The sequence below is a fragment of the Vombatus ursinus genome, unplaced genomic scaffold (assembly GCF_900497805.2).
Source record: "Vombatus ursinus unplaced genomic scaffold, bare-nosed wombat genome assembly UNPS02014801.1, whole genome shotgun sequence".
In the NCBI taxonomy this organism is placed as follows: Eukaryota; Metazoa; Chordata; class Mammalia; order Diprotodontia; family Vombatidae; genus Vombatus; species Vombatus ursinus.
Window position 1 is genome coordinate 10,633,334 of NW_020954579.1, and position 27,627 is coordinate 10,660,960.

Genomic DNA, 27,627 nt, shown 5'->3' on the forward strand with positions numbered 1-27,627 from the left:
TGCATTTGAACTCAGATCTTCCTGACTCCAGACCCCAAACTCTCTCCATTGAGTAATCTTACTAGATTACTTCAGATAAGCCATAAACACAAGAACTTTGGCTCTTAAAAATGAAGACAATCCCCATATCAGGCTTTTATATGATTCTGTGTTTTGTTGTTTCTATTGTTGAATCAAGTTATGTTTTTATTTGGATATATATATAGGATTAAAAAATGCGTGGACTGTCGTCAACAGTGTCACTGATGGGAAAATCAAGATGTCTGATCTGTCCCCAGCCCTGGAGAGCTGGGGATTTGAGTTAACTGATGAAAAGCTTAAAGAGACAGTGAAATCTATGGAGTCTGTTGGTGAGTGCTTCAGATAGATGTGAGACAATATTCATTCAGAGTACATGAGAACATGTGTCCTTTCTCATGACAAAGCTAAGTTTTAGTCATAGTGACAGGCCCAATTTCTGCCAAACTCTTTCCAGTTTTCCCAAGAATTATTGTCAGATGGTGAGTTTCTTCCCTAAGTAATTTATGTTTTGGGGTTTATCGAATATTGAGTGAAATCACGTGTTTCTATTTCTTCCTTATCCAGTCTCTTCCAATGATCTACTTTTTTCTGTCTTATGAATTTTTTTTTATATTTTTGAATTTATTTTAAACTTAAGCACAAAATAAGAAAAGGAAAAGAAAACCATTGCCATGTACACAGCAGACCATAAGAGAGGATTCAATATAAAGCAATAAATATCCACTTCAAGAAAACCTATGTGATAAATATTGGACATTTTTTTCAAAGCTGTCCAGCTTTTCTTTGCTTCCTTGTAGGTTTTCTTTTTTCCCCTACTCTGCACTTTTTACTTTATTTTTCCCCCCTCCTTCCCTGCCCTCCCCCACCCAAAGAAGGCTACAGTTAAGCCTGGAGATATATATATATTTCCATACACGTGTGTATATACATATACATATATGTATGTATGTATATGTGTGTATATGTATATATAATACACATATATTATACATATACATAGATATCTATAAACATACACACCTATATACATGTATACTCACACATGTGTTAAGACCATACTATACTTGTTTCTACTTGTCATCTGTTTCTCTGAAAGTAGATATTATCTTCTTTCTTAAGTCTAAGTCTTTCCATGTTTTTCTTAAATCAACCAGCTCATCATTTCCTACACCACAGCAATATTCCAACCTAATCCCATTCTATCTAAGAGATTGTCTATGGACGTTTTTTTCCTAATTTTCTGCATTTCTTGTATTCTTGACTGCATAGGTTTTATTTATACAAGAAAATTTTAATTTAAAATAATAAAAATTATCCATTTTATACTTCAACAATGCTCTCATCTTATAATATGGTTTAAGGTCTGATATTACTGGATCTGCTTCCTTTACATATTTTTTCTTCTGGTGTCTTTGAAGTTCCTGACCTTTTGTTCTTCTAATTGAACTTTGTTAAAAAATTTTTCTATCTCAGTAAGATAATTTTTTCAAAATTTAATTGGGATGGCATCACATAAATTAAGTTAGGTAAAATTGTCATTTTTTATTATATTGGCCATGCCTACCCATGAACAATAAATATTACTTCAGTTATTTAGTTGTGACTTTATTTGTATAAAAAGTGTTTTATGTTTTGTTTGTACGGTTCCTGTTTCTGTTTTGGCAGTATATTCTCAGGTATTTTATACTATCTAGTTATTTTAAATGGTCTGAAATAATATTGAACAATATGGCTGACTGAGTGTAGTTTCCCTATTTTTCTCTTTTGATTAAATCTATTTTAGCTTTAACTTTGTCTGAAATCATGATTACTACCCCTACTTTTTTATATAATAAATTCTACTCCTGAACTTTATTTTATGTTTGTGTGTGTCTCTCATTTTTATAGCATTTCCTAAAAGCAACATATTGTTGAATTCAAATTTTTAATCTGCCATCAGTTTCCATTTTATGGGTAAATTAATCTCATTCACATTCCAAACTATAATTACTTGTTGTGTATTTTCCTCCTTCCTATTTTTCCTCACTATCCTTCTCATCCTATTCCTATCCCTCCTCACTCTTCTACTATACTTCTACCCACTACCTTGCTTTCCTATTCCTTAACCTACCCATTCCTCCCTTATCCTCTCCCCTTCACCCTTGACAGTGGAAAGTCCTTCAATCTTCTCCTCCTCAGTGGTCAGACCCCTACACTGTCCTGAGATTAAAGTTTCTAAGACTGAGGCCACCTTCCAACTCCAGCTGCCCTCAGGGCTTTGTTGATTCAGCAGAGTTGACCCAGAGGTGTTTGCACTTCACTCTGGCTGAACCTCTGCCCCTGGAGGTCAGATCTTTCCTGGGTTCTTCTTAGGGTGCCTGACTTAGGAGAACAATTGCTTTACCCTGACTTTTGTTTATTTCTGTGGCTCTACCTTCCCTCTGAGACAATGTTCTATCTTTTTCTGTGGAGGAAATTTGGAGAGCCAAAAGTTTTCTGACCTACCCTGCCATCTTCCCAGAATCCTCTATCTTTTATGAATATTTTTGATCATTACTGCTTCATATTATACTTGGAGGCTAGGAAGTACTATTTCCCCCTTCATTCCTACTTTCCCTCCCTGTTATATTTTTTGAGATTATCAAACTTTTATTCCTAGAGGAATCAATTTTCAAATTCGGTTCTACCGCTTTTAATTTGGACCTGGTCTATACAGCACAAAGGGAAATAGAGTTTTTCAAATTGCTCTCAGGCTTTACTTTACTCTTCTCTTGGCTCTGGGGGTTTTGTCCTTTTTCTTCTGTAGAAATGATTTTATTGGGTCCTTTTTATTTTTTATTAGAATATCTGATTCCCTTCTCCCCCACTTTTTTTTTTTTGTAGAACTGGAAAGTGTGAATTTACAAGATCTTATCAAGAAATATACTAAGGCCAAGAAATTGAGTAAGAACCAAAGTGAGTATGAATGAATCTTTCATTCCTGTGTTGGCAGTTATGGTTGGACTTATTATGGATAGGAATTTAACTTTTTGCAGTTTCTACTCATTCCTTTTCTTTTTACTTTCAGTAATTGAGTTAATAGGAAAGAGATCTTGAATCACAAGCAGGAATATTAAACTCCTTAGCTTTCTTTTTTATTCTTGAGGGTAAAATTTTGTGTGCATGAAACTAATCAACATAGCTTTTAAAAATAAGATTTATTAATGCAATTTCTAGATACAACCTCTTCCCCAACATCTCAGGAATTGAAACCTCCCTTGTAACAAAGAAAACCAGCAAAAGCAAAACTAACAACCAGTACAATGACTATATCTGGGAACATATGTAACATTCTGTCTCTGTAGCCCCTTGTCTATCAAGAAGTAGGGAAGTATGTTTCCTTATTTGTTCTTTAGAACTAATATTTATATCAATATTTTTAGCAGTTGTGTATAATGCTTTTAAGGCTTTGATTTAATATCATAAAATGTGGTCCCTGCCCTGCTCAGAGTGCTGTAATCTAGCTAAGTATACAAGGTATAAATATAGAAAAGTTAAATAACAGTTCAAGGATTAAATAATTCCCAAAGAAAATATTCAAAATATTATAATCAGATAGTCATGGTTGATTGTATTGTATACTGAGTTATAGATATTGAATGTTATGTCAGATTTAGTAGCTTAGATAAATGTTCACAAAATAACTTTTCATCATAGTGAAAATAGTTAAAATTTATGTACCTATTATTAACATATATTGTTGTTTTCTAATTAAAAGTTTTTAGTAAATTAGTGTTTTTAAATGATAGTTCAAAAAAGAGAAAGAAATCTGTGATCTAAAATTGATTGGGAATCTTCAATGAAGAGGAATAAATTAATCTGGGTCTCTTAAGATAGGTAGAATTTGCCACCCTGGAATGTCATTGGTGAATCCCTCTAGGCTCCCTTATTCTAAGGTCATTTCAGGAACAAGGAAAGCAAATGAAAGTTGAGTACTGTCTTTCTCGTCATCATTGGATATAGGTCAACTCTTGGTTTAGAGTAGTTCCAAATCAACCCCATGGAATCAACCCTATGAAATCGCTTCTCTGTGAATCCCTTCCCCTATACCTCCAGGGTTTTTAGTTACTCTAAGAAATGGGGAAAAGACTTAGTTGCATAACATAAATTGCTCCTAAAATAACAAAGAAACCTTGCAAATCCCTATATAAATGTTACTTGAATTTTAAAAAATCAACCTATTCAACCAAGGCTATCAACATTTTGACATTTCTTATTGAGAGGAACTCTGAAAAGCAACTGAGACAAAATCTGTCTCCATCTCCTTTCGGTCCTAATTTGGGCCCCAAATCTTGCTTGAGGCTTGAGGTATCAAAATGTGGGAAGGAGAAGAAGAGAGTGTCTAACAGTCCAATGAGTACCAGCAGCTTGTGCCTAATTATGAGTTATTAGCTGCCTCCTTGAAACATTCTCTTTACAATAAATTACCATTGATTATTAAGCAGACGAGAAAAAGGAATTCCTAGGTGTCCTTCCACATTATAATTATGGTATGGACAAGCCAGTTAACTTTGCTGTGCCTCTAAGAACTTCCTGTTAAGTCACAGGTGGAGGTCCTATTTTCTATGGAAAGAATTACTCATGCTGATGAAGTCCCAAATTCTTCATTCTCTCTCTCCATCTCTGCCTGTTTATGGGATCATTTAGAGTGAGATCATAGAGGCTATCTCCTCCTGCCCTCTCATTTTGAGGATGAGGAAACTGAGACCCAGATAAGTTCAATGATTTGCCTAAGGTAATAGAGGTAATGGGGCAGCTATGTGGCCCAGTGGATAGAGTATTGGTCTTGGAGTTAGGAAGACTCATCTTCCTGAGTTCAAATCTTACTTCAGACACTTACTAGCTGTGTGACCCTGGGCAAGTCACTTAACCCTGTTTGCCTCAGTTCCCTCATGTGTAAAAAAAAATTAGCTGGAGAAGGACACAGCAAACCGCTCTAGTATCTTTGCCAGGAAAACTCAAAATGGGGTGATGAAGAGTCAGACGTGATGAAAAATGAATGAAAAAATGACAGAGAGGAAAGAATAGGAAAACTTGGGTGTAGAGCTGAGGTCCTTTACCTGCAAATGCAATCTGCTTCCTCTTCTACCAGGATGCCTCTTTTATGCACAAATGGCTATGTCTGTCATATGTTAAGCATGGATTTATGTTTTACTTTTAATAATATTCTACCTATGATGATTTAATAAAATACTGTGTCAAATCTGTCATTGATGATATATTTGACATATTGTTACTGTTTCAAACTCAAGCACTTCATTGCTCTAAAAAATTAAAAAATTCCCCAGTAAGGCTTTCCTATAGATTCTTGACATTCATTAATATGCTTACAATTTGACAGAATTACAAGATGCCTGGATTGTTGTCAACACTGTCTCAGATGGTAAAGTAAAGCCTTCTGATCTGAGATCTATACTAGAAAGCATGGGGATGGATTTAAATCCAGAAGAAATTAAAGAAATACTGAACTATATCCATGTTGATGGTGAGTACTTTACTCTCTCTAGAGTTATTTGCCCAGAGTATACTAGAATATGTCCTTTCCAAGGATAATTAAAAATTTTAGTCATCCTTAGGGAAAGCTAGTTGGCACAGTGGATAGAGTTCTGGGCTTGGAGGCAGGAAGGCTCGTCTTCACAAATCCACCCTCAGACACTCTGTGTGACCCTGGGCAGGTCACTGTGCAGTGGGAGTGCAGATTCAAATGGTAAGAACTACCCAGAGGCCAGACTCGTTTCTCAATAGGTGAAGCTTTATTATCACAAAAGCAGAGAGAACCAAGCAGTGTCAGCAAGCTGGCTGGTTGTTGAGAAGGCCTAGGATTCAGGTTTATATGGACCCAGGGTAGCGGATTTCTTGAGGAACCTGAGGCAGTTTCTAAGAAGTCCCTCCTTGGGGGAGGAACAGGGAGTGGTTTTCCTTTTATGGGGCTTGCTGGCGATGAGCAGGCGGGTGGCTTTTTCCAAGGAGGTGTGTTTTTGCCCTGTTGTTGTCACTCGGGTTACTCTTGGTCAAATTCGGGGGTCATTGTGCATGTGCAAGGGAGTTAGTGCGTTTGCGTGCTCAGGGAAAGTCCCTTAAATTAAACCACAAGGCTGATGCTAATTAGATGAGCCTTGGGCAGTGCTCTGGGTGTGGGGAGGGGATAAAATAATGTGTGTGTGGGGGGGGCGGGAAATAGGGTTCTGTGGAGAAGGATAAGGTCCACTCCAACTTAACCTCATTTGCCTCAGTTTCCTCATGTGTAAAATAAGCTGGAAAAAGACATGGCAAACCACTCCAGTATCTTTTCCAAGAAAACCCCATTGGGATCACAAAGAGTTGGGCGCGACTGAAAAAATGACTGAACAACAGCAAAAGTCATCCCAGGGTGGGTTATATCAGTGGCCTTACTTTTCTGATATATGACCAACAGATTTAGAGTTAGACAAAAGGAATCTTAGAGAGCATTTAGTTTAATACTTTCATCTTACAGATGAGGAAATTGAGGTTTGGAGAAATTATAAGGCTTTCCTAAGGTGACACAGGAATTAAGTGGTAGAGCCTGGATTTAAGCCCAGGTTTTATTATTTCAAATCCAGTATTCTTTTAAATAATACTTAAATTAAAAGTTTTATATAAATATATATGTACATATATATTATGTATACACACATTACATATATATAATTGATGCCATTTATCTTTACATTTCTTTGGGAAGGGTCTCTATTTTTGAGCATAAATTAAATATTTGATAAATCTCAATCCACTGGGCCCAGGTTTTTTGCTTTGGCAGTTCATTTATGTTGATAGTTTACTTGATTTCTTTTTCTAAGATTGAGTTAATATCTTTCTTTATTTCTCTTTTTTTTAGGTTGAGTAATTTATGTTTTTGTAGATAATCACCATTTTCATTTGAATTCTCAGTTTTTCTGGAATATGATTGTAAGTGGTAGTATAAACTACTATTTGGTCCTGGCATAGTGGGTAGTGACTAGAAGACTCTGGGGGAAGAAACCTATCTGGAACATTCCTCAAATTTCTGGATGCTTGCTTTTGACTTTGGGCTGGAACCATTGAGCACTATATAAATGTCACAAATTCTTATAATATCTATTTTTTTCATTTTGTAGAGGATGGAACAATAAATTTAAATGATGTTATCAATAAATTGACACACTTGCAAAAATGGAATGAGAGCCAACGTGAGTATGAAGGAATATTTCCTTTCTTCTATTGTTATATAAATTGTTCCTTTTTATAGATTGATAGGAATTTAATTTTTTAATGGGAATCCACTAATCCTGTTTCTTCTCGGTCCTTTTGTAAATGGGAATATGGTCTTACAAATTATAGCCAGGAATGTAATTCCCTTTGCTTGTATCTTCTTTTTCCATTTTGGTGGTGACATTTTGTCTATTTGCTTAATGAGGTAACCAATATTTATTGAAAAGGTGTTATACCTCTAAGGTGATTTGTTAGATGCCAAAGTCTAAACAGAGATGTATAAGGCATACCTCCCTTTAAAGACATTAAAGTCTAGTTCTGTGAACAAGGAATGAGTTCAGAACAATTCAATAAGATCATAGGAGTAACATAAAGAAAAATATGGTTAATTGCCCATTGAGTGATGTGAACTATTAATGTGATGAAAAAAAGAACTCTCTGATCCTGATTTGTCTGAGGAAGCTTCATGGAAGAGAAAGGAATTAAGTTAGGTCTTGAACTATAGACATCATTTGATGCTGAGGAGTAACTGTTACTGAGTCCCTGGATTCCAGTAGTGACTCAAACTAGCACCAGGTCAAGCAGAAAATGTTTTATTTTCAGACAAGTAGTTCCTTTTCTGGTGGAGTCCCACAGGACAGGATAAGTTCCACAACATGCCTTGATCTTCTCTTTTCTTAGAGGTTCTTCGTCACTCTGGGTCATTGGGATTAGAAGAAGATCTGGTTTGGTACAGGTGTAAGTGGTTTGTAAAAGTACCTTCGGAACTGAGGAAAGCTATGGAATCAGTTTTTTTTTTTCAACCAGAGTCTTTGGATATTTGATAATTTGGGAAAATTACTTTGGATAATTTGGTAATGAGAGGAGTCTTCAAAGGCAGCTCTGAGCCAAATTTTTCCCATCTGAAACCCTAAAGGTACCTTGAGATTAAAGATAGAGATGAGATAGAAGGAAAGAAAGAAATATCCAGTGGTTTGAAAGCCCAGTGGGCCATAAATCACTTACAACCTAGCAATATGAAGCAGTGTAGTAGAGTGGAAAAAAGACTGGATCTGGACATAGAAGCTGGTTTCAAATCCACTCTTGGTTTTTTACTGTCTTATGATTATAGGCAAATCATACAACTTTCCTGGCATTCAGTTTCTTCATCTGTAATATGGAGAGTTGTCATGATTCTAGAGGACTAGTGATAAAGAATGCTACTTATCATTTGACAAATGTGATGGATTCAAGGTGCAGAATAAAGCATATGTTTTCAGATATGGTCAATATATAGATTTATTTTGCTTGGCTATACAAATTTTTACAAGGATTTTGTTTTCCTTTCAATTTGAGGGAATTCAAGGTTGAAGGAAGTGTTGGGAGGGAGACTGGAGTTAGGGTTTCCAAAAGAAGGAAAAAAAAAAAGAAAAGAGGGTCATTGAAACATTAAAAATATTCACAGAAGAAAATACCAAAAAAGTCCAGAAAGAAACATAAGTAAGTAGGATCACTTTGAAAGTTACATTTTGAGTTATAATTCTTTTAAAAATAGATTTTTATTCATATAGTTTGTCTTAACATTGCCTATATCCCTCCCTTTCCCTCATCCCATTAAAACCATCCTTTAAAATTTATCATATTCTTAAGAAGAAAACCAAACTGTACATGATAGTGATGCACGGTTTCCTGTGCAGTCTTCTTATTTTGTTTTACTTTATATATGAAAATTCTCATTTTATTTTAAGTTTAGAATAAAGATAGATTTAAAAATAAAATGTAGGAACTAAGTTGAAAGATCTTGAATCTCTCTTTGAACTCTAAATCCTAGCTTATAGCTATTTACAGGTCATCTTAAATGGTTTTGGAGCATTCACTTTATAATAAGCTGGCGTTGAATAAGTGTTGCCTCAGACAAAATGAGGCCTGAATTTAGGAAGGCCAAGGTCATCCACTGCATTCCAGGCCATCTCCAGTCATCCTGACTTTTGTCTTGCTATTGGACTTCAATGACTCTGAGGAAAGAGTAAGGCTGATGGCTTTGTGAAACTCTGCTGCACTTAAATCCAATTCATATGTAAATCAGGACACTACCCTTGTGATGTCATTAGGCCTCTTTGAGAGTAAAGAACTACCACTACCATGAACTACAACAACAACAAGCTGGTGTTAACTGCAGACCAACCACTCATAAGAGAAAAAGAAGCTTCTAGTATTGTGCCATATTTGGCATGTCTATACTTTTGGTTTTGCCCTGAATTAATATTTATAATCATGAGGTCATTTTTTATTAAATTGACATCTCATCAAGAGCAGTAAAGGTTTGATTTTCTCCTTGGTTAGCCAGTAAGAGCATGTAATATCTTTTAATTCAGATCATTGAACAAGCATTGGTCCAACAAACTGCCTACTATGCCAGGCACCATGCTAAGTGCTAAGTGCTGGAGATTCAGACAATTATACCCTCAAGGAGTTTCTCTTCTATTTGATTATTCAGGCTACTGAGGTGACAAAAAAAAAAAAACCCAAGGACCACAGCTCTGTAGAATGAATATATTTCCTCTTCACCTCCTCCCTCAGTCAGGCTCTTTATAGATTTCTTTAAGCTAGCCAATTTAAAAGCTTAGCACTCTGATTTATTCACCCCTATAGGGTTACAACACGCATATATTGTTGTCACTAATGTCAAGGATGGGAAAGTCAAGATGAGTGATCTGCCATCTACCTTGGAGAGCTTGGGATTCAATTTAGATGAAGATGATATTAAAGAAGTGCTGAAATCTGCTATACCAGATGGTGAGAACAGGTTATTTGCAGAGGGTAAAAGAGGATTTGACTTCTCTAACGGCAAAGCTAAAATTTTAACATTCCCAGAAAATTAAGAATTTGAGACTGGGATTGGGATGGTTGGGGCAATGCCTTTACTTTTTCTGAGTTTTTATTTCTCCTCCCGAAGAGCAAGTGGAAATGGGGAGGTTAGAGGAGTGAGATAGCCAGGTGGTGCAATGGATGGAGCACTAGGCCTGGAGTCAGGAAAACCTAAGCTCAGATCTGGTCTCAGACACTTACTATCTGTGTAACCTTGGGCAAGACTCAACCTCTGTTTTCCTCAGTTTCCTTGGCTGTAAAATGGGGATAATAATAGCACCTACCTCCCAGGATTGTTATGAGGATGAAATGAGATGTGCTTAGCACTTGGTGTATATAAATGCTAGCTGCTGAGGGTGATGATGAGGGTGATGATCAGTGAGAGAATGATGATGGAGGACAAGTAGCGAGAAATCCCTCAAGCTCTCAGGAGCAACTCCCTTTCCCCCACCCGTGCTCATTTTTAGCTTATATCACTTCTTATCTCAGCATGTCCATTTCTGGATTCTCTGAATCTTCTCTGGCATCTCTTTCTCTCTATACTTGGCTTGATTTTTTTAAATGTCTGTAGCTGTTCTGTGTATATACTGGTGTGTTCCAAAACTTCCCGCCTTGCTACCCTGTCCTTCCTTAGCTGTAGCTGAACTAATGAACTTCCTTAGCTGAAGTTGTTCATCTCAATTTTACAAGCATTTATTCAATGGCCTCTGTGTGTCATACAAACATGCATTGTGCTAGGTGCCAGAGATACAAAGGCAAAAACGGAATAGTTTTTGCTCTTAAGATACTTACATCCTAAGAGGAGAAAACAATACACATTTAGATAGGTAAATGTTACATACATAAAAGGTTAGTGCAAAATGATTTCTAAGTTGGAAGAGGGAGCATTAGCAATTAAGAGGTAAGGGAAGGCCCCTGGTAGAAGTGGTGGTGGTTGGCCCTTGGGGACTGTGCCAGTATTCAGGTTTCACCCATATTGCCTAACTGGTACCAAAGTTTGTGGTCAGGTCTCTTGTTTCAGTTCTTCATTGGTCTCTCTGACTGACTAGGGCAGAATGTCAGTTATGGAATTATAAATCATTGCAGAGAGTCTTTTAAAAATATGATAAACAAGGGGAAGAAGGGCTCATTCTCAAACTAGTTTCTGGGAGAGCTTTTGAACTTTGGGCTTGGTCTACACAACACAAAGGAAGAGGAAGGTGACCAAGTCTTCCATGTTACTTTGTACTTTATAGACCTAGTTTTAATTGTTGTTGTTGTTGTTTTTTTTTCGTTTTATAGAAGCTGGGGAAGTAAACTTAAAGGACCTCAAGAAATTGACCAGTGCCAAAAAATTGAGTAAGACCCAACGTGAGTATAAATGCATCTTCTTGTCCTTGTATTGGTATAAACATAAGGATGTAACTTTTTTATTTAAACATGTTCAACATAAAATTAGTAACCATTAATAAAAGTGAATAATCAGCTAAGCATACAAAATAAGAAATCCAATCTCATGTAATTTATCTAGCAATTAACTTTTAAGAACATGGAGTTGCTAGAGGGTCAACCCTCACCCTACTGTGCTTCTAATGTCTAAATATTTTACATAAAATCAACAGAAAATAAACAGGAAATGTGTGTATTTTGTGTCCCTGTCCAAGCTGATCTTAACATTTCACGTCCTTTGGCTTTTTTTTGAAGTTGTGGTCCACGTTCATAATGTTCTGGTTCTGTTTTGCTCCATATCAATCAATTAACAAGTATTTATAGGCATTTACTATGAGCAGGCATTGTGCTTTAATGCTGAGGATACCAAAAAAAAAAAAAGGCAGAAATGGTTCCACACGTTTCTCAGTTTACTTTTTACATGATTCAGTGATTGTCTGGGCCTGTATTTCCTCCATTTGCTTTTCATTGGCTTCTTTGTTTTATCTTGATTTTTCTTTTAGCTTTCTTCAGACCAGTTTTCTTTAGTTGATCTAATACTCTCAATAGTCAGTTTCTTCCAGTGTCTTTTCAAAAACAATAGGCCATCTAGATATACCAACACTTCCAAATATTTCATGTCTACAGCTGTTTTATACACAAACCATTGGAAAGTGGCTCCTGAGAAACACCAATCCCTCAACATTCTAAAGCCTCTTAGAGATACAGTAACAGCAGTATTTGTAGTGTCTATGAAGAGCTATCTCAAATGATATTACAACTCCAATGTGGGATGATGACATAATTTCCACCATCTCTCTTTATTTTTGTCATTGATTTTCAGTTATTATAGGTGAATAAACAATCACTACAGATTATGTCTGTAAAGCTTTTTGAAAACCTCAAAGTGCTATGTGTACATGTGTCATCTAGTAGTCACCTGTCAAGTAAAAGCATGTTTAGGGCAGGGACTGCTTTCATTTTTGCCTCTGTATCCATAGTGCCTAACTTAGTTCATGGCACATGGTATGGCCTAATAAATGCTTTCTGAGTTGAATTAAACTATTAATATTATTACCATCATTTTATCAGCAGCAATAGAGTTTCTCTTTTTATGAAGACAAGCAGGAACATGTGGAATTTTCCCCTTCTTAGAGGTTCCCAAATCCAAGACCCCTTGCTCCAAGCCTTAAATGTGTTTACTTAGATTCACCAGATTATTGATTTGACATTTTTATTTGCCTGTACATATAGGATTAGAAAATGCATGGAGTGTGGTCAACAATGTCAATGAGGGGAAAGTCAATATCAATGATCTAGTGCCCACTTTGAAGAGCTTGGGAATCAGTTTAACTGATGAAGATGTTGAAGAAATAATGAAATCTCTTGAGGTTGATGGTGAGTATTTCAGCTATTTTTCTCAGATTATTTTTTCCATTGCATATGTGTTCTTTCTAGTGGCAAGGCTGAAAATTCAATATTTCCAACATTGGTCTTGATAAGGATTGGGTGATAGTGGCAATGGCCTTACTTTTCAGAGGTCCAAATTTTTCCCTCTGGTAGGGAAATGGCAAAAGACTGATAAGAGAGGGGCAGAAAGCCAGGAATTCTTAACTTCCTAGATAGAGAAGTAGATTCAGTTCTGACCTAGACCATTAGTTCATATTAATTGTTTGTTTCTATGTGCTTATACATCTGGGTTCCTTCAGGCTTCAGACACTGTTTCACTTTCATTTTTGGATTCTACTCCTAGAAGTTGGTCCCCACTGTGTTCAGTCTTTAGAGACCCTTTAAATAAGTGTGCCAGGAGGGAATCCATGCTGTCTTATTGAGAAGCCATTGTTAGTATAGTAGGGAAGACAGTAAAGTTGGCTTGGAGGGAAGAATCCCTGAGGAATAAATAATATGATAATATTATATTAATAACAACATATTAAATAATATTATATATTAACATTATTACACATATAAAATAATAACATATTAAAAGAATAAAAATAATAAGACATTATTATTAATAATACATTGACCAAGGAGGAAATACCTGTGTGAGAGCATAGGGAGGAAAATAAGCTATAGAGAAAGAAGGAGAAACATTTAATAGTCATATGGATCTGAGGAAAGAAGTATGCCAGCTATACTCTTCTGGGGCTGTTTGCAGTTGTTAAATAAAAGCTGGAAAGAGCTGAGTTTGCATTTCTGGGGAACTCTGGCCTATATATCATTATTGCAGTAGCAGGAGATTAGGGAAGTGAGTGTAAGGAGCAGCACATCTCACCTGGTCCAACTCTTCTAGTAGTGAGGCAATATCATCTGGGTGGTTCGGTGTGTTTTTCCTTTTTGTTTCTGCAGTTGATTGCCATTCCCCTGGAAAATGCATTCAATCAACCAACAAGCATTTTTCAATCACTTGTATCAAAGTTATTCCCCCTAGCTTAACAATATTTAAGGGGGTAAATAGATAATTCTAGCCTAGGAGGAGTCCAGCCTCACCACCCCAATCTTCTGTTCCTGCCTGGAAGGAATCAGAGTGTCCCTTATAGAAGGGTGTGCAGAGAAGACTAGAGATATCTATACATGCCTTCCTGTGAATCACATTTAGATAGATCCGGGCAGACACACATAAACACAGGCATAATACAGACCCACATACTATGTATGATTAAAACATCTTATTTTGTGTGCAAATGGATGCTCCAAAGTGACTTATGATAATGCCTTGAAAAGGGTTTGTATTTTATGAGAATCCCTTTGCCTGACAAAGTAATACAGAAAATGTTGCATAGTCCTACTTTGAATAGTGAGTATTTCAGTAAGGACAGTTGCTTTATAATATGGAATCTTCAATCACTTTTAAGTAGCCATATATAGTCTTGTTTTTCTTATAAAATGAAGTTTGGAACTGTTTAGTAGCAGTTAAACCTTCACTGTGAATCATGATTTTTCTAGTGGAAGGTTTTATAGCATAGCTAATGTGGTACAATTGGCGTCTGAGACACACCTCATCATAATGGAAAGAGCACATAATATGAAGCCAGGAGACCTGCATTCTAATCCTACTTCTGATACTTGATAGCTGTGTAGCTACAGATGAGTACTCAGTCTCATCTGTAAAATGGGGTTAATAATAGTTTGTCTAGGGCAGTGTGAACCTTCTGCTTCTGGAATTCACTGAGATATGGTGGAAAGAGCACTTGGAACCAAAGTTGGGAGATCTGGGTTTGAATTCTTACCAAACTGGGGCACTTCATCTCCCTGAGTTTGTGGATGATAATACTTGTATTGCCTGCATTATAAGATCGATGACAGGAAAATATTAAGTAACTGAGCACCGGCCGTGGCGTCAGGAGGAATCTAGTCTCAGACACTTGACACTTACTAGCTGTGTTACCCTGAGCAAGTCACTTAACCCCACTGCCTACTCCCCCCCAAAATATTGAGTAACCTTAGAGGGCTATTTGTACGTATATATATGTGAGTTATTATTGTTATTATTGTCAATATCATTATTGTATAATTATTGTATGAAGATTATAAAATTGTGATTAATATAATTATTATAATTTTCAAAGTAATAATTATTAATATAATTATTATATAGTGATTACAAAGTTGTTAGAAAGGAGATGGGAGAGAACAGTTTTCAAAATAGGTTCTGGAACATCTTTTAATTTTAGCTAGGGCCTCCCAACCCAAAGGAAAATGAAATGTTGACAATTGAAAAGACAATTACCACTCTTTTTGTGGTGGCATTTGGAAATCGAGAGGATGCTCATCAGTTGGGGGAATGACTGGACAAGTTGTGTTCTATGATTGTGATGAAATACTATTGTGTTTTTTTTAAGGTACAAGCTTTCCAGAAATACTTTTTTATTAATTTGGATTATCCTAATCTAAGCATAATGTTTAGAGAAAGGGGAGAAACATAGATGCACACCCCACCACCCCAAATGAAAAATCTCTAACAAACTATTTTGAAGTTATAGTTATAATATTCCTGTATAATATACAAATTTCACAATGAGATAAAACATAGTCATGGCACTCATAAAATTCAGTTAACATTTTACTTCATCAAACAGAGTAGTTGCTTAACTTTCAATTAAGCTAACTATTGGCTAACTTTCAGTTAACCATTCATTCACTCTGTAACTATTCCATTTAAGGATTCTCTTTTCAAGCCAAAGATGAACTGAGGAAATATTTCTATTAACTGAAGTAATCAACTGAAAATATTAAGAAATATTTTTTAAACCTAAAAACTTTTCAAAACTTTTTCTATTAGGAAAGTGGTTAAAACAAAGACCGAGATCTCAGGAATGAATCAAATATAATTACCAAACCTAAATTTTGTCTAGGTAAGAGCATTGGATTTCCATCCTATTGCCCACTCCCCCCACTACTCGCAATACCAAACTCCCTCCAACCCTACCACAACCCACCTAAAGGCAGTATCTTCTTTTACATTCAAGGATTAAAATATTGATCATAGCAAGGAAGACCTTTCAGTCTTTGAGGTGAGTGGTCAAGGAAGGAATTCAGTAGTTTGAGTAAATTAAGTTCATCCAAACTGTATTTTAACATATTATGAACTTTTCCTTTTTCAAGAGTTCTATAAATGTTGGTTGATAGACATGTTTGAGAGCAAGGGAGGAGGGGAAGGAACTGTGCAGTTGGAACATATTCTTCTCTCTCTCTCTTTTTCTCTTTCTCTCTGTCTCCCTCTGTCTCTCTCTCTGTCTCTCCAGAAATGGTTTATGCTTTATGTATTAGATCAATATTAAATTAAATTAAATTGTTTCTGGCAGACTTGTGCCTTAAATACAGAGTATTATATTAATATTTTTTTCTTCAACAAACTTGTCTGGTTATTTATCATTCAAAAACTCCCATGGTACTCTATTACCTTCCAGGAACAGATATGAAATCCTCTTTTTTCTTTTAGTTCCTCTTACATAACTAAATGTCCTTAGCATTCCTCAACAGCCTTCATTCATTCTGGTCTTCAGAGCTCCTGATAGTCTTCTCACCAAACCAGAATAATCTTTTTTCATTCATCTTCTGATGAATAATCTTTTTTTATTCATCTTCTGATGAATAAACTGATGAAGAAATTAATTGACCTTGTTTCCTTCTTTTATGTGTGTCATTTTAAAATATGAACTCAACTATGAGTTCCTTGTACACACATATCAGACTCTTTTTAATTACTCTCCTTTGTCTTCCTCAAAGAAATTATTTGTATCAGGAGAATTTCTTTTTTTTCTTTTTTTTTTTTGAGCTTCCCACACTTCTTGCTTGAGCTGACTTCTCTCATAAAATTTTAAGCCACTGAATCCTACCTATCCTTTCTCTGGATATTGAAATATTTTTTCCCAAAATGTGTATCAGGCTATGTCCAGCTTTCTTCTTTTTCATCATGAATTCTAAAATGGAATCGGCGTTTTCCCCTTCAGGTCCCTATTATTTTTACTTGTACAACAAGTTCCTCCATGTTGGTCACAATCTGACCCAGAATAGAAGTTCCATTTATTGTTTCCTCCACCTTTCAAAGAATTAAAGTTCAATGAATGCAAGTCAGCTTATCAGCTGTTTTGCTTTTTTACAAAGAGGGTTCTAGCAGATGTCCCACTATTACATAATGCTTCATTCCCAGGTTTATGATCTGTTTCTCAGTGTTGTCATCTATTTCTTCCGTCTTTGCACCATACACTAAAGAAGGTGGTTGGCACAATACTCCTCATGAGAATGTTGTTTCTTTTTCTCCCTCTAATGACTAAATGGAAGGTAGTGTGGTAAGTATCATTATCTCTATTGCTAGTCCATCAATGTCTCCAGTTAAATGTGTTGTTAAGATTTTGTTAAGTACTTGCGATGTACAAGGTACTATGCGAGGGAAGCTAGGGCCTGCATTAAAGGCAGAAGAGAAGGAACAAGTATTTATTGAGTTCTACTATCTGTCAAACACTGTGCTAAGTGCTTTACAAGTATTATCTTATCTGATCCTTTCAACAAAGCTGGGAAGTAGGTGCTATTATCCCCAGCTTAAAGTTGAGGAAATTGAGACAGAAAAGGGTTAAGTGACTTGCCCATAGTCACACAGCTACTATGTGTCTGAGGCTGGATTTGACTTTGTGACTCTATGACCATTGCTTTAATCATGGCGGACACCCCTTTTCTTTCCACCCTATTTCTTTCCACCCCTTCAATGAATTATAACACCAAAAGACACCAAGATATAGATCTTTCTGTGAAGGCAAACTCTTAATAGATTTTCTTCTTGCCAATCATGAATTTGTTCATTCATTACAATAGTAGAATTATTGAATAACTGGTATAGTCCATGGCTGTAGAAGAAACTTAATATTATATTGTCAGCTTTCCTAAATTGAGAAAATGATCACATATACAAATACGAATGTGTATATGCAAATATACAGCTATATAATATGAATTGTGGAATATTGTGAAAATCAAATTCTTTTTAAAATTATCTTTATCTTCTTTGTGGACAAAAATATACTAATACAATTTCCCAGTGGAATCAAGAATTAGAGAGCAGGTATGAAAGAACAGATTGACCTTTACAGATCCACCGGTTATTAGCGCTCTCTTCCTCTCCAAATTATTTTGTGTTACATTGCATTTACTTAATTGTATACATGTTGTATCCCCCTGAAGAATGCAAGTTCTCTGAAGGCAAGGCCTGTTTCATTTTGGTCTTTGTATCTCCAGTCAGTCATTCAATAAATATTTACTAAGCACCTATTGTGTGCCAGGCATGGTGCTAAGCTCTGGGCATACAAAGTGTAACCCCTGTCCCAGTGCCTGTTGGTATGAAACTGTCTTGAGGTGGGAAGATATTGAGAGCAGTAGAGCTCTAGTCTCTTCAGTCTTCTTTCAAGCTTCAAGTTGCTTTGGGTGCTTCTGGCTTCTAGTGTCAGAAGAGAAGATGGATGAGGCCAATTCCATTTCAAGTTGCTTGAAAGAAAAGACGTCCAAGTATTGCAGGCAAAGTGGTTGGTTATGAAAGTCATAAAATTTCAGAGGCACCCAGAAGCTCCTTTCTCCATAAAAACTTCTATTACCTCCTCTCTTGGTGCATGAAATTCCTTCTACAAGAGAGAAATCCTTTCATTCCATGTCCAAACAGGAATCCCTGTGGGTGCTCTGCCCAAAGGAATATAAATTTTGATGGCTGAAATTTAGCAAGATATCTTTGGAATACTATTGTGTTACAAGAAATGACAAGCAGAATGATTTCAGAAAAAAACCTGGGAAGACTTATATGAACTGATGCAAAGTAAAGTGAACAGAACCAGGAGAACATTGTACACAGTAACAGCAATATTGTACAATGATCAACTGTGAATGACTTAGCTATTCTCAGTAATACAATGATCCAAGATAATTTCAAAGGACTTAGGATGAAAAATACTATCCACCTCCAGAGAAATAACTAATGGAGTCTGAATGCAGATTGAAGCTTGATTTTTTTCTCTTCCTTACTTTATTCCTTCTTTCCTTCCTTTCCTCCTCCTCTTCATCCTCCTCCTTCTTTTGCAACATGGCTAACATGGAAATATGTTTTCCATGATTTCACATGTATAATTGATATCACATTTCTCACCTTCACAGTAGATGACAAAGGGGTTTAGAGGGAGGGAGAGAATTCAGAACTTGACAATTTTTTAAAATGACTGTTAAAAATAAATAATAAAAATTTTAGAAGACAATTGCCATTCGTCCCCCTACTCTGGCCTATATTTTGTACACCTGCTTTTATAGGTTCCACTGGTTTCACTTAAGCAGCTAAAATACTTCCTTTTTGCATTTTTCAGGAGAAGGCAAGGTGAATTTAAAAGATATTATCAATAAATTGACTAAGGAGAAACAAGAAGAGGTCCAACGTGAGTATGAATGTTAATCTTCCCATTTTTGTATGTATTTTTTTACTTGAAAGAGAAAAGAATTTAACTTTTTACATGGATATCTTCTCCACTCTCATGTTCTTCTCACCTTCAGTCCTTTTAAAATGGATGTATGACCATATATAGCAAATTGGGAATGCTAAAACTCTTACTATAATTTTTTTTCTATTTTGATAGTGGTTTTATGCATTTTCATTACAAGGCTGTTGTGAGGAAAGGGGTTCTATAAGACATGAAGTACTAAATAAATGTGAGTTTATTATTATTTAACCAGTTAGCTGATTTCCATGTATTGTTACTACTATATATAAAATGCTTGGCCAGATGTTGTATGTTCAGCATACAAAAATACGTAAAAGATCGCCCTGATGTGAATACCAAGTATAATGGGTACATGGGGTGTGTCTTGCATACACCCTGTATAGTGGTGCCTCCATCTCATTAAGTGGCTAGACACTGAAGCCTATCCTCATTTCTAAGTTCCTATAAGAGGATCTCAATTACTTGGTTACACTCAAATTCTCTCAAAGCAGTAGGGGTAACCCTGTTGAAGAGAAATACATTTCCTGACTCCCCGTCCAGTGCTAAGCTAAGGGCCCAGGTTGTAAAGAACTTTAACTGCCAAGCAAATGAACTTATATTTGAGCCAAAAAATGGGATCCGTTGAAGTTTATTGAGTATGAGGGGTTTAGGGTGGGTGGTGACATGCTTTAAGGAATCATTTTTGGAAGTGGGAGAGATTTAAAGTAGAGAGATCAAATTAGTGGTTATTGTGAGTTCAGATGAGAGGTGATGGAGGGACTGAACTAGGGCAGGTAAATAGAAAGAAGTAAACAAATATAAGAGATGTTGTGAAGCTAGAAATGACAAGATTTGGCAACTGATTTGTCTATTTGGAGTAGAGAAGAATGAATTGTTAAAGATGACTCTAAGTTAACAATAGCTGGATGACTGGAAGGATGGTGGTGCCCTTGAGACAGTAAGAGGGGAGTTTGGAAGAGAGATGATTTTTTTATTTTTAAAATTTTTTATTAATTTTAACTTAAATACAAGAAGACAAAAAAAGAACATTTCCATGTACACAGCACAGAATAAAAAGAGAATTCAATATAAAATCATGAATTTCCAATTCACACTGTTTACTGTTTTCAAAAACTATGTAATAAATACTATATATCATTTTTAAAGCTACCCTGCTATTTTGTGTTTCCCACTAAATTTTATTTTGTTCTCTGCTGTGCATTTTTTTTATTTTTTTCTCCCCTACCTCCTCATCCTGCCTTAAGGAGGGCTACTATTAGAAACAAATACATATATATATATATGTTTGTAAATATATATGTGTGTATATATGTGTGTGTGTGTGTATGTATGTAAAACCATATTATATATACATCTATTTATTAATTCTTTCACTGGAAGTAGATAGCATCTTACTTTGTAAGTTGATCCTATGTAGTTGATTTGAATATTTCTGTAATAGGGATGATTTTAAGGAGGAATTGAATGAGTTATTTTGAACATGTTGAGTGGATACCTTTGGAACATTCAGTTTGAAATATTCAATAAACAGTTTGTAATATGGGATTGGAGCTCAAAAGAAGAGGCCAGAGCTAGATATACAGGCCTCACAATCAACTGCATATAGATGATATTTAAATCCATGGTTCCTGATGAAATTGCCAAATGAGAGAGTGAACAGTAAAAAGAGAAGAGGACCCAGACAGAGCCTTGGGTTACATTCACAATTAGTATCATGATATGGATTATTATCCATCAAATGAAACTGAGAAGGAGTCATCTGACAGGCAGGAGGAGAACCAAGAGAGAGCCGTTCCATGAAAACCCAGAGAGGAGAATTGAGAAAAGGTCATTGGATTTGACAACTACTATATCATTAGTAACCTTGGTGAGAATAGTTTCAGTTAAGTGATGAAGTTCTAAGTCAGATTGTTTAGAAAAGGGTCTGAGGAACTGGAATTTATAAGGTAGAGGAATGCCACATTCAGCTCTGTGCTTTAGGAAGATCATTTTGGCAGCTGGCTGGAGCAATGAGACCACCTACCAGCTATAATACGAGCCTAGACAAGAAGTGATGAGTGCTTGCACCAGACTGGCTAGAGTTTTGAGAAGAGAAGGAGGCATATAAAAGATTTTGCAAAGATAACACTGACTGGATTTGCCAGCATATTGGATATGAGAAGATGAGTGCAAGTGAGGAGTCAAGGATGATATTGAGGTTATGAACTAGGCAACTGAGAGGAATGGTGGTGCCCATGGCAGTAATATGGAAGCTGAGATTAAGGGAGGGTTTGGAAGGAAAAATAGTGAGTTCTGTTTGGAACATGATAAGTCTGAGATACCCAATAGGCAGTTGGAGATTCAAGACTGGAGGGCAAGAAAAAAGGTTTGGGGTGGAAAAAATAGAGTCAAAAATTATCTATATCAAGATAATTGAATCTATGAAAGCCACAATTGAACATTGTACATGTAAAATCTTCTTTTTCTTTTCTACTTTGTATAAGGAAATTCTCATTTTTATTTTGTTTAAGTTCAAAAAAAATGAAAAAATGTGAAAAAAAGAAAAGGGTCTGAGGAGAGGAAATTGAGACACACAGTAGAAATGGCATTTTTTCAAGGTGTTTGGCTAAGAAAGGGATGAGCTGTACTATTATAGCTAGCAGGGATGGTGGATTCTAATAAGGAATTTTTAAGGATGGTGAACTTGGGCTTGTTGGTATACAGCTGGGGGAAAATAGTACATAGGGGGAAATTAAAGATTGGAGGAGGAGGACGATAGTAGAGGCAATCTTCTGAAGAAGATGGAAGGGGATAGGATTAAGGATGTGTGCAAAAAATTGGCCATGGCAGAGGAGAAGAGTTACCTCTTCATCAGAGTCTTGGGTAAAAGAGGAAATAGTGGAGGAGGATGTTAGAGTGTTGAAAATGAAAAAGGTTACAAGATGCAGAGGAGAAGGAGGTGGAAGCTTGTGGTGAATGGTCTTGATTTTCTCAGTAAAATATGAAGCAATGATCATAGGTAAGGTCATCAGCACAGAGAGATTGCAGTGGGAGTCTAGAGGAGAGAAGAGGTTTTAAAATAGTCATATAGGGAATAGAATAGAGAATAAATTGGAGGAACAAAATGATTGCCTTGGTGCAGCGAGGGCCCAGTTGAGACTAGATGACAAATTTGTAGTGGTTCAAGTTGGTGTAGTTGACTGAATTCTTTCTGCCAAATTCAGCAGTACATGAATGGGAGCTGAGGAAGTGGGTGGTGGGAGTCATGCATGGTTGTGGGTTGAGAATAGTGATAGGAAAAAGAAACCCTAGGATTTTCCAGCAGAGCTGAACTAGTTCACTAAAAGGTTGAAGGGGGAGAAAGTAATCAGATCAGGATTGATAGCCTTGGAAAATTACTGAGGGATGGAGGAACTGGAGATAACAATGAGGATGAAGAATAGGCTTAGAGAGGAGTAAGACATGAGGAGAAGAGATGGAAGCATAGGAGATTATGATTGGATAAAGGAACTTCAGAGCTCTTGAATGTGAAAGTGGAACACTTGTGGGTGATAGCAAGATCAAAGATCTGGCCATACTGTTTTTGTAGGTAAAGTGGGAAGAAGGAGGAGAGTGTATGACAACTGATGACAACTGATAAGATTCCTTAATCCCCTAACTGGGAGTTTAGACTATTTATTGAAGTCACCTAGTATGAGGGCAGAAGTTGAGGTTGACAGGGAGACCGTGAGTCAGGTGTTGAATTCAATGAAGAAGAGGGTTAATGACTTGGAGGGTTAGTAGATAATAGCCATGATGATCTGGGCTGAGTGATAAATTCGGGTACAGTCAACGTCAAAGAAGGAGAGTTTGCTGAGTGATGACAATAGAGGGAGATCCTAGATGTAGTGATGGAGAGTGAGGAGTAGAGGTGTGAGAGATGGTTCAACTACCCCTGGAAAAGATGGCCAGCAATAGAAAGAAATTCAGTGTTATTTTGAGTAAGACCTCAGAGAAATCCAGAAAGTGAAAGGTATGTGATAACAAGATGTCTAAAATGAAGGGAAATTTAATAATTGTAGAACAGGAGTTCCAGAGGACACAGTGGAAGGAACCCAGGGTGTAGGAACAGATAGCCAATTGGCTTGGAGTCAGGAAGATCTGAGTTCGAGTATTGCCTCTGATGCTTCTCAAACAGATTAGCTTTGTGACCCTGGGCAAGTTACATAACCTCTAGGTTCCTCAGGAAATTCCCTAGCAATTAACTACTAAATCATAGACAAGTTATTATCTTAATTAGTAGAAGGAATTTGGGATTGGGTTCCAATCCCAGTTCCGCCATAGTTATGACCTTTGTGACTATGGGCAAATTACTTAATCTCTCAGGTCTTCAGTTTTCTCATATGTAAAATAAAAGCTTTGGTCTAGGTGATCTCCAAGGTCCCTTTCGGCTCTAAATCTGTGATCCCATGATACGAATACATTGAGGGTTTGGTTTTTTGTTGTTGTTGTTGTTGTTTTTAATGATAACAAGAAAATACGTACAGATTCCTTCAGGCTCCTTCACTGAGGTTCCTACCTGAAGATTCCTTGCTCAAGGAGAATTTATTCCCCAAATAAGGTTTTATGTTCCTTTAGATTCAGTTTTTGTTTTGATTTGTATGTATAGGTCTAGAAGCATCCCTTGCTGTCACTAATGTCACAGATGGAAAAGTCAAGGTTAGTGATCTTCCACCTATCCTGGAGTCGCTGGGGGCTAGTATGGGTGAAGAAGAAATTAAAGAAACATCAAAATCTCTTGAGGTTGATGGTGAGTACTTCCACTACCCTATCAGGTTATTTTTCTTAGCATATAAGAGGATGCAGATAGTCTTTCTAGTACTATAAGTAAAATTTCAGTCAGTCCTAGAAGGGTCAAAAATTTTGGAGTAGGGTGACTGGCAGTGACCTTGTCTTCTGAAGTACTTGTTGTTTTTTCCTTTCTGGAAAGAAGTTTAAGAGAATAGAAGTGAGGTATTTGGTTGACAGGATGGGGACAGGGAGGAGGAAAAAAGAGAAAGAAGGGCTGATATTCTATCAGCTTCCCAGAAATAACCCCTTTTGTTCTGATATAGGACACCAGCTTGCATGAGTCATTCTCATCTCAATGTATCCCTTTCCGGGTTCCATCAGTATGAGCATCTTATCCACTTTATTCTTGGGTCCTTAACCCTGGCACTGATTCCTCAATGTACTTGGCTTACAGAGATGCTTTCTATGTCTTTTGTTCTGTGCTGGTGGGCTAGTAAGCATTTCATGCTGGCTGTACATAAAAGTAGCTGCTCCACACAATCTCCCTTCATACTCAACCTAATTGTGAGCTGGTTAATTTGAGACTACCTATTTCTTAGCAGTCTCTATAGTCTGCCAGAGACATCTTAGTCAGTTTTGCAAGCCCAAGGAACACTGGGGGAACCCTTAGAACCAATACAAAGCTTTCAGATGCTTCAAAGGAATTGCTTTTGTTCTGCTTGGAGCCTTTCCCCTTCCCAAATGAGATTGGTCCTTGGATTCTCCTGTGGAATTCATCTATTGCCACAGGGATTGTTGACATGAGTGGTATTTTAATAGATTGTACTCCAGTAAATTAAACACACACCAAAATTTGTCCAAATTGAATTGTGTTTTCTCCCCCTTTAGAAAATGAAAGGGTTGTTCTTGAGGATTTTGTCCAGAAAGTACCCATATCTAAACTATCTTCTAAGATGCAACGTACGTATGAGCACAGCTTCTTCCTTTATTGATTTATATATTAAGATATTTTATAGATAGGAATTTACCTTAAAAAAAGACAAACAACACCGAGTTTCTATCCATCCCTTTTGTCTACCTTCCAGTTTTTATATAATTATATGCATTATCTTTAATAGCAAACCAAAAATGTCAAACCCTTTGCTTCTTTTGGTGTTGAAATTTTGTACTTTATATTAGCCAATCAAAAAATATTTATTAAGCAGGTTCTTTGGCGGGGTCTATAGTTCTTTCAGTGGAAAGAGTTTTTGGATTTGTAACAAAGAACACAAGCTCAAACCCTGCTGCAGACATTCATTAGTGGTATGATCTGACAGCCTCAGTTTCCTCATCTGTAAAATGATGAAAACAGCATCTACCTCCCAGAGTTGTTATGAAAATCAAATGAAATAACATATGTAAAGCATCTTGTAAAATTTAAAGCACTGTATAAATCAATGCTAGCTATTAAGACATGGCTCTGGATTTTCAGGAGATTATGGTCTAATTCTGTTCATTTCAGTAATTATTTATTAAGCATTTACTATGTGATAGGCACTGTGCCCATTTCTGAGGATACAAAGACAAGAGTCCCTGCCCTCGAAGAGCTTACCTTCTCTTGAGTAGAGAAATGTATAAACAAATAAGTACAGAAGATATACAAAGTAATTTCTAGGGTGAGGGAAGGGTACAGGCCTAATATGAATTAAGTGGAAAGACACAAATTAAATAAACATACAAGACAATATTGTATGAACTGTTGCAAGAGAGAACAAGATTAGCTACCCACTGAGTAATATCCTAATAAATAAGCAAAGGAAGAGATTTCTGTGAGCTGGAATGGATTAGAAAGGGGGAAAGGAATGAACTGGGTCATGACAAGTGGGTGGAATTTGTCCAGAAATTCTGTTAGTGAGCCCCTAGCCCCCAGGGACTTAGGTTCCTATTCAGAGACCCAGGCTGGGATGAGGGCAACTAAATTGGAGTCTATCAGTGAGAAGAAATTTCCTAACAATTAAAACTATCCCAAGGTGAAGTGGGTTGCCTCTGGAAGTGATGGGCTCTCTTTTGCTGGAGGCCTTCAAGCGAAGATAACTGTTTGTAACATGATTGTAGAAGATGGGGGACTATAAAGGCAGGCTATAGTAGACATCATGAGATGTAAGCACTGGATCACTTCTCGTTTTGGAATAAATTGAACTAGATGGTCTCTGAAATCTAATTCTGAGATATTCTGATTCCTTCATAAGCTAATATCTAACAGGAACTCTGTTAGGTATTGGGGATGCAAAGACAAAACAAAACAGTCTGTGCCCTGGGGTTGATTATTAATCAACTATTCTTAAGAAAAAGAAACTTCTAAGAAGGTCCATACTTTTAATATGCCCATGGTGAGTCTAGCCTTGGGGAAGACTGGGTGGGGCATGAATTATAACCTGTGATAATGAGGTTGTCTTATTAAACTGATATATCTCTTACTAACCAATAAATTTTTTTAATAGTGATATAGAGGAGCATGTAGAATTTTTCACTTATGAAACTATTTCACTGAGATTGTTATTGCTATCTCTGTGAACTTGTGGAGGCTGTTTAATGTCTCTGGGCCTCGGCCCCTCACCAATAAAATGAGGACTAGATGACCTCTCCGACCCCTTTCAGTTCTAAATCTATGATAATTAGACACACCAATTGAGTAATATTGCCTTTTATTTGTATTTACAGAAACTCAAAATATCTGTGATGTGGTCAACAATGTCACTGATGGAAAAATTAATATTGAGGATCTGGAACCCACCCTGGAGAGCTTAGGGATCGAAGTAAAGGAGAAAGAAGTGAAAGAAACACTCAAATCTATTCAGCCTGATGGTAAGTACTTTAGCTTTTTGTCAAATGCATTGAGACCTATGTCCTTTCCCGTGATTTGCTAATATTTTAGTTTTCCCCACAAAGTTGAATTGAGTGGTATTAGTAGTGTGCTTCTGGCAATTGAATTTCCTTTCAGGGATCCCACATCTATCCATCTGGAAGCAGAATGGTGGAGGAATAACCATTTGAAGGATCAGGGAGATTGAGAGGACTAAGGTGTGACTGGCATTCCATCAGTTTCCCAAAAAGGAGATTGCAATGTTGGAGAATTGGTTGAAAGTATGGAGGAGAGTTTAGTTTGGAAACAAGAAGATATGGAGATAGAACATGATAGCTGCTTTTAACATTGTCTTGTGGAAGCGGGGTTCACACATATTCTGTTTGGCCTGAGCAGATAGATCTCTAGAAGAAAATGGGTAGAAGCATCAAGAAAGATGGATTTTAATTTGGTGCCTGGAATGCTCTCTCTCCTCTGCTCTGACTACTAACCTCCCTGGCTTCCTTTAAGTTCCAACCAAAATCCTGTCTTTTACTGGAAGCCATTCCCTAACCTCTCTTA

At 36.6% G+C, this 27,627-nt stretch overlaps 1 protein-coding gene across 1 annotated transcript in view; it reads left to right on the top strand.

Annotated features, from left to right (window-relative positions):
* The window catches only part of EFCAB13 (EF-hand calcium binding domain 13), a 180,397-nt gene that overhangs the window by 90,014 nt on the left and 62,756 nt on the right, over positions 1 to 27,627 (top strand). The window contains exons 22-23 of the mRNA XM_027872969.1: positions 24,103 to 24,243; positions 26,925 to 27,068. Of these exons, the coding sequence (XP_027728770.1) occupies positions 24,103 to 24,243; positions 26,925 to 27,068 (285 nt within the window). The remainder of the gene's footprint in view (positions 1 to 24,102; positions 24,244 to 26,924; positions 27,069 to 27,627) is intronic.